Raw genomic sequence first — 13677 nt, forward strand, 5'->3', positions numbered from 1 at the left:
TGCCGTTGTATCGGGCGATGGTGCGTCCGCATCTGGAGTACTGCGTCCAATATTGGTCGCCGTACCTTAAGAAAGATATGGCGTTACTCGAGAGGGTTCAGAGGAGAGCGACACGTCTGATAAAAGGGATGGAAAACCTTTCATACGCTGAGAGATTAGAAAAACTGGGACTCTTTTCCCTGGACTTAAAGGGGATATGATAGAGACTTACAAGATCATGAAGGGCATAGAGAGAGTAAAGAGGGACAGATTCTTCAAACTTTCGAAAAATAAAAGAACAAGAGGGCATTCGGAAAAGTAGAAAGGAGACAGATTCAAAACGAATGCTAGGAAGTTCTTCTTTACCCAACGTGTGGTGGGCACCTGGAATGCACTTCCAGAGGACGTAATAGGGTAGAGTACAGTACAGGGGTTTAAGAAAGGATTGGACAATTTCCTGCTGGAAAAGGGGATAGAGGGGTATAAATAGAGGATTACTGCACAGGTCCTGGACCTGTTGGGCCACCGCATGTGCGGACTGCTGGGCACGATGGACCTCTGGTCTGACCCAGCGGAGGTACTGCTTATGTTCTTATATTCTTTGGGGCATAAGAGCGTAAGACATGCCATATCAGGTCAGTCCAAAGAGACCAATTCAAGTCACAAATTCTCAGCAGAATCCCAAAGAGTAGATCTAGTTCTTATTGGTCATAACTAGAGATAATCAGTGGGTTTCCCAAGCCAACATGGCTTCTAATGGTTAATGGCCATTAAAAAAAGATAAAAATATAGGACGTGCTGAGTGAGACCAAAGTCCGTTCTACCCAGCATCCTTTCTCCAACAGAACCAATCTGTATCATGACCAAGTATCTTACTTGTTCTACAGCAGGGATTGTCCATTGTTGGTCCTTGAGGGCTGCATTAGAACCCAGACACAGTTCTCAAGATAACATAGAACATAGAAAATGACGGCAGAAAAGGGCCACGGCCCATCTAGTCTGCCCACACTAATGGCCCACCCCCTAACTACCTCCATGAAGAGATCCCACATACCAATCCCATCTTTTCTTAACATCTGGCACGCTGCTGGCCTCAATTACCTGTTGTGGAAGATTATTCCAGCGATCAACCACCCTTTCGGTGAAGAAATATTTTCTGGCGTCGCCATGAAATTTCCCACCCCTGATTTTCAACGGATGCCCTCTTGTTGCCGTGGGTCCTTTAAGGAAAAAGATAAGTGTTTTTTAAATCTTTTATTCGCTATTGAAATCTTAAAATCAGTGACTGAAGAGTGAATTTACAGATATTTTGAACATCTGGCTTTTTTGCCTGACGTTTGGTCTGATATTCGAGTGAAACTCTGAGTACTGTTTTTGACTAAGTATTAAATACTGTTTAGGTATGTTATGGGACTTTAAATGCCACTTCATTTTTTGTGTATAGAAACATGACAGCAGATAAAAGCCAAATGGCCCATTCGCAGCATCCACTATCTTCTCCTCTCCCTATTGGCTAAGGCTCTTAATACTTGCATTGTGAGGTCATAGAGCTTTATGATTACAGAAACCTAGAAACATCGCAGATAAAAGCCAAATGGCCCATCCAGTCTGCCCATCCGCAGCATCCACTATTTTCTCCTCTCCCTATTGGCTAAGGCTCTTAATACTTGCATTGTGAGGTCATAGAGCTTTATGATTACAGAAACCTAGAAACATCACAGATAAAAGCCAAATGGCCCATCCAGTCTGCCCATCCGCAGCATCCACTATCTCCTCCTCTCCCTAGTGACTAAGGCTCTTAACATTTGCATCCCCTCTCCCTATTGGCTAATGCTCTTTACACCTGCAATGGTCATTCATGGTCGGCGATTCGCGGTCCCAATCATTTACGGTATTTTCCGACCGCGAATGACCGGGCAGGAGAGGGCAGCCGGAGAGGCAGGAGAGAGAGCCGGAGTGCCGGCGAGTGAAGGAAATCACTCGTGGTATGCTCCGACCGCCTCTTCCTGCACTAAAGTCGGGCCTCACCAATCAGGAGCTGTGTGTCAAAGCAGCTCCTGATTGGTGAGGCCCGACTTTAATGCAGGAAGAGGCGGTCGGAGCATACCGCGAGTGATTTCCTTCACTCACCGGCGTTCCGGCTGCCCTCTCCTGACTCCCCCGCTGAAAACCGTATTCACGGTTTTTCAAGATTCGCGGGGGTTCCTGGAACGTAACCCCCGCGAATGCTGTAATACAAGGAACATAAAATTCACCAGCAGTTCAGCAAAAAAAAAAAAAAAAAAAAAAGTAACGTTCACAAAACAGTGTATTTCATGTAAGTAAAAATCTTTATTCACACATATTCCACAATAAAACCTCAGGTCATGCATATCAGATTATTACTTTTCAAAACTCAGGTTCCAAAAAGGTTACAGGGCCACAGGTTAACGACCAGAATTCATGCGTGACAACTGCTACGCCTCTGTGTTACCTGCTGGGGGTGTCCCAACGTTTCACCTTTCAGTTAACACAGAGAAAAGTTCTTCACCATGAACTGAGCGGCAGGTATCGCAAGGGAAGCTACTAGCTAGCTCTCCCTATCCAGGTGGCACTAGCCGAGCCACGTCAGCTGCCGCACGGCGCAGCCCTTGTCCCTGTTTTGCATTACGGAAATTACCACTCATTAAGTGCTAAGGTGCTGGGTTAACAGTAAATAGGCCCCACGATATAGAATCACGTATTCTTCTCTGTATTGTCTGTGTATTGAATGTGCCAAGCAGGGTGAAGGAAACATCTGGATTTGGCTGGTGGCATTGTTTTTTTTTTTTCTTTCACACATCCACGTTTTCATTTGCCCTCAATCTGGCAGTATAAGGTCATGGAAAACGCCAAACCAACAATCTGGAAAACAAGAATGAGATTAGTTGGCACTACAGAACGAGACCCCGGAGAACATTTTTGTTTGGAATGACTTGGAAATGCATGAGGGATAAATTAACTTCACGAGGGGTGGAACCTCTTTTCAGACCTGCTTTTTTTTTTTTTAAGCCTAATGCTTGTAAATCTGAGGTTCAGTGGAAATGGTGCAAATGTGATGGGGGACTTACAAACCTGCAGCCTTTGTAATGAGGGACATTGGCCCTAAATCTATCCACACACAAGCAGTGGCCGCCAAGCAATCAGCAATAATGTTCTGGCGGCCCTGCAGTGCTTTCTGGTTTGACAGCACAAAAAAAAACATTCGCTTTTCTTGCTAATTCTCTTACATTTCTTAGTGAGAATTAGAGGTCTGCACGGGAACGGGGATCGCGGGAATCCCGCGGGTCCCGCAGGGGTCCCGCGGGAATCCCCCCATAATCCACGGCGACCCCCTTCTGGCCCACGGGACTCCCACGGGGACCCCACTCTAGCCAACGGGACTCCCACGGGGATGGAAGGCTTTGGAAGAAGGGTTCGTCCATATAATATAATGGACACATTAGCCTTAATAAAAGAGGGGGTTTATAAGTTAATTACCTGAACAGAAAACAAAAAAAGGGTTCCACCAAAGAGATTCCACAAGGAAAACAGCAGAGCAAACACAAAAGAAACTGTGGAATTGATGATCCTGTCAGAAGTAATTGTTGCTTTTTATGGGGATGGGCGGGAATGGAGGTAATTCCTTGCAGGGATGGGTGGGGACGGAGAGGATCCTGACGGGGTCGGGTGGGGACGGAGAGGATCCTGGCGGGGACGGGTGGGATTTCTGTCCCCGCGCAACTCTCTAGTGAGAATACTGCCAGGTTACTGGCGTTTTGCATTGTGCCATTAGGCATCGCTTAGAAATTTTATAGGCGATATTATCAAATTTTAAATAAGCCTGAAACCTGACTCCGGTGGCTGCCTGCCCCTCTGTATAAGAGTTACAGGAAAATACTTTTAAAACCAATAGGAGGAAGTGTTTTTTCACTCAGAGAATAGTTAAGCTCCGGAACGCGTTGCCAGAGGTTGTGGTGAGAGCGGAGAGCGTAGCTGGTTTTAAGAAAGGTTTGGACAAGTTCCTGGAGGAAAAATCCATAGTCTGTTATTGTGGGGGAAGCCACTGCTTGCCCTAAATCCGTAGCATGGACTGTTGCTACTTTTTGAGATTCTAGAATCTTTTCACACTCTGGGATTCCGGAATCTTGTTATTCTTTGAGATTTTGTATGGAATGTTGCTACTCTCTGGGTTTTGGCCAGGTACTGGTGACTTGGATTGGGCACTGTGAGAACGTGCTACTGGGCTTGATGGACCTTTGGTCTGACCCAGTAAGGCTATTCTTATGTTCTCATGTTATGTTCTCAGGAGAATTAATTGGTTCTATGATAAAGATATGGAAAGCCCGCTGTATGCCATAAGATGTCTTGGGGTTCTCAGCAACCAAAGCAGGCAACTTTCTGGAAGCTCCATGGGCAAATGGACAAGTAGAGAATGAGACAGGGACAAATTTTTCCCTATCCCCACAGGAACTCAATTTCCCCATCCAGTCCCTGCGAGATTTATCCCTGTCCCCCACGAACAGATCGGAGAAGGCTATCATGCCGCTGTACTGGGTCATGGTGTGCCCTCACCTGGAGTACTGCGTCCAGCATTGGTCGCCGTACACGAAGAAGGACATGGTACTACTCAAAAGGGTCCAGAGAAGAGCAACTAAGATGGTTAAGGGGCTGGAGGAGTTGCCGTACAGTGAGAGATTGGAGAAACTGGGCCTCTTCTCCCTTGAAAAGAGGAGATTGAGAGGGGACATGATCGAAACATTCAAGGTACTGAAGGGGATAGACTTAGTAGATAAGGACAGGTTGTTCACCCTCTCCAAGGTAGGGAGAACAAGAGGGCACTCTCTAAAGTTAAAAGGGGATAGATTCCGTACGAACGTAAGGAAGTTCTTCTTCACCCAGAGAGTGGTAGAAAACTGGAACGCTCTTCCGGAGGCTGTTATAGGAGAAAACACCCTCCAGAGATTCAAGACAAAGTTGGACACGTTCCTGCTCAACTGGAAAGTACACAGGTGAGGCTGGACTCATTTAGAGCACTGGTCTTTGACCTAGGTGTCACCACGTGAGCGGACTGCTGGGCACGATGGACCACTGGTCTGACCCAGCGGCGGCAATTTTTGTGCTCTTATAACTTTATTTTTCTATACCGCCAACACCCATAAAGTTCTAAGCGGTTCACAGAATAAAGAGGCCTGGACATTCCAGAGATGATACAAAGCACACAGAAAAGCAGTACAGTATTTCAATAGTGAAAAATACAATAAGAAACTAGAACAAAGTCATCAATCAAATAGCACATTTTTTGAACAAATAGGTCTTAACCAATTTTTTAAAGGTGCAATAAGATGCAGATTGTTGAATCAGGTCGTTTAACCATACTTGAACTTTACCTGCTTGATAAGCCAAAGATCAATCAAAATATTTTTTTAAACGCCAATTTTTGGGAAAGGTGAATAAACCAGTACGCCGAGTAGGCCTAGTCGAACAGTACCATTCAAAATGAGAGCGGAGATAAAGCGGAGCTAGTCCACATAACATCTTATAGCAAATACAAGCAAATCTGAAAAGTACTCTTGCTTCCATTGGCAACCAGTGCAGCTGACGGTAGTCAGGGCTGACATGTTCCTGTTTTTTTTAATCCGAAAATTAAATGGACCGCACAAGCCTTGGATACTTAGGATTTTAAAGATATCTGGAAAAAGGAAAAAAAAACTTGGAGAGAGCAAAAGCGTCTAAACCAGAAGGCAGAAATCTGGAGAGAAGAAAACAATCTGAAGCCAAAGTGTAGAAATTTGGACAGAAGAAAAAAGTCTGTCTTCACAGGGTAGAAATCTGGAGAAAAGGAAAATGTATGTAGCAAAGGAGAGAAGTATGAAGAGACGGAATAGATTTGTCTAAAAGCTTGAATTCTAGAGAGAGGGAACTAATCTGTCAATAAAGCTAGAATTATGAAAAAAAAAAAAAAAGTTGGCACAAAGGATATATATATGTGGAGTTGAAAACAAGTCTCAGAAAGGTAGGACATCATGAGAGAAGAAACTATTCCCAAAGGCTTAAAGTCTAGAGAGAGGTAAAAAGCCTATCTTTAAAGTTTAGAAGACTGAACATTAGAGAAATAGTCTATCATAAGGGCAAAATGTCTGGAGAAAACGAAAATGTCTGTCCTAAAAGAGTAGTAATCTAGTCTAGAAAGAGGAGAAAGCTTTACCTTAAGGCTAGTAGATCAGAGAAATAGAAATGGTGATTTCCCCCAAAGGAAAGAAAACATGAGAGAAAAATTATGTCTAAAAGGGATAGAAATATGGAAAAAGGAAAAAAGTCAATGCAATGAGGCTAAAATGCTAAATAGAAGAAAAACGGCGGACCCAAATGATAGAATTTTTCATTTGTCCAGATTTCTAAACTGTGGGTTCCGATTCTTTCCTTCTCTCCATATTTCTGTCTTCAAAGTGTAGAAATATAGAGAAACAACTAAAATCAACCTAAAGGTGAGAATCCTGGAGAATGCTAAAGCTAAATTAGCGAATTGAGCAAGAGAAGAATTGGAGGAAACGCACAGAGGGATTGATGCGTTCCATCCAGAAGAAAGGCCGCCATTGCTACACAATGAGGAAAAGATTGTCTAGAACTAATTGTTAATTTGTATTGAATGATATATGTCGATTAATTTCCTAGGGCCAGAGAAAATGACTGAGATAAACTAGCGCAAAAAAGAAAAAACATCGGGGCAGGGACAGGAAAAGAACTCGCTGGGATGGGATGGGAAAATGAGCTCCCGCAGGGATGGCGAAAACTTGGTCCCCGTGTCATTCTCTAGGGAAATGTCTCCTCTGTCCCAGCATTTCCTTCTATTCAGCCTGAGCACTGGGTGTCATTGGATCAATCTCTAGGTGCTAGTTCGGGGGTCCAGGTGGCTTTTCAAAACCTGGCGCTCTGTCCGGGTTTTGAAAATCTTCCCCCGAAATTATGTCGAGCAAGAGGGCATCTGCACCTGCGCGGTGGGGGCGGGGCTAGGGTGGGACTAGGAGCAGGACTGGGGCATAATGGGGCAGGGAAAGGCGGGCCTGGTGGGCAGGTCTAGGGGGGGTCCAGATTTTACGAATGTAAAATCCGGCAACCCTATGGCTCACTGACTGCTGTGGGGGGGTTTTCACTGGTGAGGGGGTGGGGACAACAGGCTCTAGATGTCTTCAACTGGCTGAGCTCAGGGATCCCTGTCAGCTACACCAATGATGGGAAACTGCAAGGCGGGCTTGAGGTGAAAGGGGAGGGGCCCAGGCCCACCTGTGGATACAACCCTGGACGGCAGACCTTGGTCTTGTTAATACTCAAAAACATAATAGGTAAGCATTGGAAACTGTTAAAAAAAGGAACCTGCCTTGCCTCAATTAATCTGTCTCTTTCTTATTTTTGGCTAGCATGCAAGCAACGGAAGAAGCTTTTTTCTCATCACCCCAAGGTCTTTTTCTGACTAGCTGCAAACCTTGACATCACTCTTAGCTGCTTTCATGAACAGCCAGTCATAAGAACCTAAGAATAGCCTTACTGGGTCAGACCAGTAGCCCATTCTCACCGTGGCCAATCCAGGTCCCTAGTACCTGGCCCAAACCCAAAGAGTAGCAACATTCCAGAGCTGAGATTGTGATGTCATAATGCCTCCGTCCACAGTGCCTCAGAGCCAACCTCATCAGTGATGTTACAATGGACTTTGGACTTTTCCTCCAGGAATTTGTCCAAACCTTTCTTAAAACCAGCTATGCTCTCCGCTAGGACAGTGCGTTTTCTGGCAAAACTTCCCACTGAACCTCTGACCAGGTTCTATACCGTACCTCGATGACTGCAAGTCCAAATGCTATTCCAATAATTATGGCCATGTGTTGTTTGACGAAGTCAATGATCACAGCCGCACAGGTCTGAAAGATAAGAATGTTTTCATACAATGACACTGACGATCAGACTGAAGTAGATTCATTTATAAATGAAGGTGCTGGAGGGTGCGGCTTGGAAAATATTAAACGTTCTGTTTTCACGGACCTGTGACGCACCTTTTATCCGCCACCTGCCTTATCCATGTGGAATAAAATAAGATAAAAAGTTAGAGAGAGAGAACAGTATAATACTATGTTATTAGTAATGAAAGGACAGATACATACTTCAGTAGGATGAGAGTAATTTTAAAATCTCTGTGCACGCACACACACCTTGTTTCATCCTCTGGAGATCCTGAGACACTCTCCCCAAAGTCCCTTCTCTGGTCTGTGCATTAATTGGTATAGAACAGGGGTGTCAAAGTCCCTCCTTGAGGGCCGCAATCCAGTCGGGTTTTCAGGATTTCCCCAATGAATATGCATGAGATCTATTTGCATGCACTGCTTTCATTGTATGCTAACAGATTTCATGCATATTCATTGAGGAAATCCTGAAAACCCGACTGGATTGCGGCCCTCGAGGAGGGACTTTTACACCCCTGGTATAGAATAACCATAGCAACAGCTGCTCCAATATTCAAAATGATTTGACCAGCTAGGACAGCGGTTCTCAACCTTCCTAATGCCGCGACCCCAGTTAACGGGGGAGTGCAGCCTAAATACTATGAGAGAATAAATTCAACAAGCGTAAAAACCAATAAGTAAGGCTTAACACTAATTCACAGATTGCTATGACTTATTCATTGCACCTGTGCACACTTCATCAAGGTACTGTATTTCTGTAACAAGAAGTTATTTTTCTTGTAAAAATTTGATGAAACTATGAATAAAGAATTTTTTTTTTTTAAATCCACTTACCTACATATTCAAAATCCCGAGCAATGTTTTGATTAAATGGTACAGTTCCCCCCTCCGACTCCGTGGTTTCAGTACCTGCGGATTCGGTTATTCGCGATTTTTTATTTTTTTATTTTTTTTAAAACAAAACTCTACATCAGACCTTCCCCAGACCTTATCTGGTGGTCTAGCGGCGATGCGGGGCCGGATATATCGTCCTACGCTCCTGCCCCGTGCAGAGCTGTCATCAAAATGGCTGCCGTGAATTCCCGTTGTAGTCTACAATGGGAACTCGCGGCAGCCATTTTGATGACGGCTCTGCATGGGGCAGGAGCGTAGGACAATCGATCCTGCTCCGAGTCGCCGCTAGACCACCAGGTAATGTCTGGGGAAGGTCCGGGACACAGGAGGGAGAGCGGGGGTGGGTCAGGGCCGGCCCTAAAAATTATCCGCGATTTTTCAATATTCGCGGGCTGGCTCTGCCCCTAACCCCCGCGAATATTGAGGTTCTGCTGTATATTTTTCTAAAATGGCTCATTCCTGTGTACGTGTTAGCAATCTCGGGTATATTTACTAGGCCTTACACGTATTTTACAAGAGGCTCTGGTTTCAGTGAGCCCTTTTTTTTCTTTAAACACCTTGAAAATTTCGAATGCTTTTCCCCTCCTTCACTAACGTGGGTTTTAGCGCCAGCAGCGGCAGTAACTACTCCGCCGCTCATAGAATTCCTATAAGCGTCAGAGCGATTACCGCCGCTGCCAGAGCTAAAACCTGCGCTACGCATTAATAAAAGAGGGGGCTGATTTGGATGTCCCTTTTCTTATCTAGAGGGCCTGTATGTTATAGATAACAAAAACACAAAAGAATACGTCATGACTTTGAATGTGTGATATTGCGTTTCGTTCTTACCTTTTTATATACAGATCGGCCAGATACAGTTGTGCATAAATTTGGAGCCTCACAGGAACAAGTTACGGCAGGTAAGTCTCCCCAGTCAGAAATTCCAGTAACCAATCCACAACACTTTTGCTGTGAAACGAGAAAAAAAAAAATGGGGAACAGTTATATTTAGTACATTTTCGCAAGGTTCGACACCCGCACCTTCGATTATTCGCGGGTTTTCATCTCGCCAACTCACCCCTCCCCCGGACCTCTCCACTTACTTCTTAATGTCTGGTGGTCTAGTGGCGAAGCGGGACAGGAGCGATTTTCCTACGCTCCTTCCCCGTGCACAGCCGCAAACAGAAATGGCTGCTGTGCGTTCCCATGGTCTCGTGAGACTACAGTAGGAACTCGCGGCAGCCATTTTTGATTGTGGCTCAGCCTGCGGCAGGAGCGTAGGAAGATCGCTTCACCGCTAGACCACCAGACTTTAAAAAGTAAGTGCAGAGGTCCAGAAGGTGGGGATGAGTCAGAGTCGACCCTAAAATTATTTGCGATTTTTCCTTATTCGCAGGGCCGGCTTTGCACCTAACTCCCACGAATATGGAGGGAGGGGTGTACTCTCTCTTATCTCTTCTTTGGTTAACTTAAGAATATAAAAATTGCCTTACTGGGACAGACCAAAGGACCATCAAGCCCAGGATCCTGTTTCAAAGGAGATGCTGTAAGCTTGAAGTCCTGAGTGAATTGGAACACGTAGATATGAATAGCTTACTCTTTCCAAAAATACAACGACCAGGGGGCATACAATAAAGTTGCTAAGTAGTAAATTTAAAGCAAATCAGCAAAAACATTTTTTCATTTAGCAAGTGATTAAACTCTGGAATTCATTGCCAGAGAGTGTAGTAACAGCAGTTAGCTTAGCAGGGTTTTAAAAAAGGTTTGGAATGTTCTTACAAGAAAAATCCATATAAGAACATAAGAATACTCTTACTGGGTCAGACCAACGGTCCATCAAGCCCAGTAGCCAATCCAGGTCACTAGTACCTGGCCGAAACCCAAAGAGTAGCAACATTCCATGCTTCCGAACCAGGGCAAGCAGAGGTTTCCCCCATGTCTTAATAACAGTCTATGGACTTTTCCTCCAGGAATTTTTCCAAACCTTTCTTAAAACCTGCTACGCTATCCGCATTTGCCACAACCTCTGGCAACGAGTTCCAAAGCTTAACTATTCTGCGTAGAAAAATATTTCCTCCTATTGGTTTTAAAAGTATTTCCCTGTAACTTTATCGAGTGTCCCCTAGTCTTTGTAATTTTTGATGGACTGAAAAATCGATCCACTTGTACCCATTCTACTCCACTCAGGATTTTGTAGACTTCAGTCATATCTCCCCTCAACCGTCTGTTTTCCAAGCTGAAGAGAGATGGTGCGGTATATAAACCCAAGGTTTAGTTTAGTTTAGTTTAGGAATTCCATCCCCTTTATCATCTTGGTTGCTCTTCTTTGAACCATTATTAAGATGGATTTGGGAAAATTCACTGCATATTCCACTCCCCTATTAGGCCTACCAGAAACCGTAACCTCTTTACCGACCCAAATATCATAGGCTGTAGATATCGCACCTTCTTTGATAGAACATTCAAATTCCAAGCAGGTAGACTGCAAACTTGGACAGGCTGCTTCACTGATGCCGCCAGAGAATCATATAGTATCTTTAGGAAAGAACTAAAAACCACCTTGTTTAAGAAATTTATAACCTAACCAGACTTCTCCCCTAAAATCGGAGCCTCCTCCCATCCCAAGGAGTCCGTCTACCCTCTTCTGCCAAAATTTCTATCTTTAATTGCTACCAGTTTTTCCCACTGGTGCCCGTCCTTCGTTCAAATGTACCAAGTTAACAACTTACTTCTCATCAACATCTTATGTTATCTTTTTCACCTTCGCAGTTTTGCACCTTTGTAACTCAAAGCGCAATCTCCTTTCTCTTCTCCTACTTATGCTCTGAATATCGTCGACTGTATAATGCTACTCATTGTGAAACCGTGTAATACACAGACCCTGTAACTCTCCTGTTACTATCACTAGATGTGCAATGCTATACTCTGTAATTCGCTGTCTGTACAGTTTCTCTTCATTGTAAACTGCCTAGAAGTCGCAAGGTTGTTGGCGGTATATATAAGAATAAAGTTATTATTATTATTATTATTATTATAAACAGTATAAAATCTGTTTTACTCTTTGGGATCTTATCAGGGACTTGTGACCTGGGTTGGAAACAGGAAATTGGGTTCAATGGACCTTCAGTCTATCCCCTTAAATTTTGGAGATCTATATGGTGTCAAATTACTATGATCCTGGAAGTCCCATTATCATTGACGTATGATGTTGCGTTGTTTGGAACATTATTAATGCCCAAAAGTCCAATCAATGCAAATCAGAATAGGCTGCTTCTCGTCACGACAGGAGTTGCTCTGCAGCGGATCATGAAAAACTGGAAAAATTGGGACAGGTTAAATTACAATTTTTGGTGGGAAACCCTGTGTCAAAGTTATAAATTGGAACGTATGAATTCAACACAATTGGGACACTATGACAAATTTAAGGAGGTTTGGGATCCATTAACAAAATTTTGTAAGAATTGATCCTCTCCGTCCCCACCCATCCCCGCCAGGATCCTCTCCGTCCCTACCCATCCCCGCCAGGATCCTCTCCGTCCCCACCCGTCCCTGTCAGGATCCTCTCCATCTCCACCCGTCCCCGCTAGGATCCTCTCCGTCCCCACCCGTCCCCGCCAGGATCCTCTCCGTCCCTACCCATCCCCGCCAGGATCCTCTCCGTCCCCACCCGTCCCTGTCAGGATCCTCTCCATCTCCACCCGTCCCCGCCAGGATCCTCTCTGTCCCCACCCGTCCCCGTCAGGATCCTCTCCGTCCCCACCCATCCCCGCCAGGATCCTCTCCATCCCCGCCAGGATCCTCTCTGTCCCCACCCGTCCCCGCCAGGATCTTTCTCCATCCCCACCTGTCCCCGCCAGGATCCTCTCCATCCCCACCCGTCCCTGTCAGGATCCTCTCCATCTCCACCCGTCCCCGCCAGGATCTTCTCCATCCCCACTCGTCCCCGCCTGGATCCTCTCTGTCCCTACCCGTCCCCGTCAGGATCCTCTCCGTCCCTACCCGTCCCCGTCAGGATCCTCTCCGTCCCCACCCGTCCCCGCCAGGATCCTCTCTGTCCCCGCCCATCCCCGCCAGGATCCTCTCTGTCCCCACCCGTCCCCGCCAGGATCTTCTCCATCCCCACCTGTCCCCGTCAGGATCCTCTCCATCTCCACCCGTCCCCGCCAGGATGCTCTCTGTCCCCACCCATCCCCACCAGGATCCTCTCCGTCCCCACCCGTCTCTGCCAGGATCCTCTCCATCCCCACCCATCCCTGCAAGGAATTACCTCCATCCCCGCCCGTCCCCATAAAAAGCAGCAATTACTTCTGACAGGATCATCAATTCCACAGTTTCTTTTGTGTTACCGCTGCTGTTTTCCTTGTGGAATCTCTTTGGTGGAACTCATTTTTTGGTTTTCTGTTCAGGTAATTAACTTATAAACTCCCTCTTTTACTAAGGCTGACGTGTCCATTATATTATATGGACGAACCCTGCTTCCAAAGCCTTCCATCCCTGTGGGAGTCCCATTGGCTAGAAGGGGGTCCCCGTGGGAGTCCCGTGGGCCAGAGGGGGATCCCCGTGGTTTAGGGGGGATTCCCGCAGGACCCCCCCGGGACTTGCGGGATTCCCACAATCCCCGTTCCCATGCAGACCTCTATATTGCACCTTAGTAAAAGAGGGCCATTATGTGTGAGCAGGCGTTACCTCTTGCTGAAATTTTTCCAGTGCTTTCTGGAAGTTGAGGTCTTGATTTTTCAAAGGCAGATGTTTACTCATTGTATCGTTGATTTCCTTTTCAATCTAAAATAGAAAGGAATATTAAAATACAGTGGGGTCATAAAACACACTTAAACCAGAGATGGCGAACAGTAAGCGATGTAACCGTTTACCTGAG

At 45.5% G+C, this 13677-nt stretch overlaps 1 protein-coding gene across 2 annotated transcripts in view; it reads right to left on the reverse strand.

Annotated features, from left to right (window-relative positions):
• Positions 1–2290: 2290 nt before the first annotated feature.
• Positions 2291–13677, reverse strand: part of TSPAN8 (tetraspanin 8) — a 68393-nt gene continuing 57006 nt past the window's right edge. For both annotated transcript variants that reach the window (XM_033952848.1, XM_033952846.1), the window contains exons 6-9: positions 13488–13583; positions 9651–9770; positions 7806–7889; positions 2291–2862 (exon numbers count right to left, since the gene is read on the reverse strand). In XM_033952848.1, the coding sequence (XP_033808739.1) occupies positions 2809–2862; positions 7806–7889; positions 9651–9770; positions 13488–13583 (354 nt within the window). In that variant the 3' untranslated portion in view covers positions 2291–2808. The remainder of the gene's footprint in view (positions 2863–7805; positions 7890–9650; positions 9771–13487; positions 13584–13677) is intronic.

Source organism: Geotrypetes seraphini, chromosome 7, assembly GCF_902459505.1.
Source record: "Geotrypetes seraphini chromosome 7, aGeoSer1.1, whole genome shotgun sequence".
Taxonomy (NCBI): Eukaryota; Metazoa; Chordata; class Amphibia; order Gymnophiona; family Dermophiidae; genus Geotrypetes; species Geotrypetes seraphini.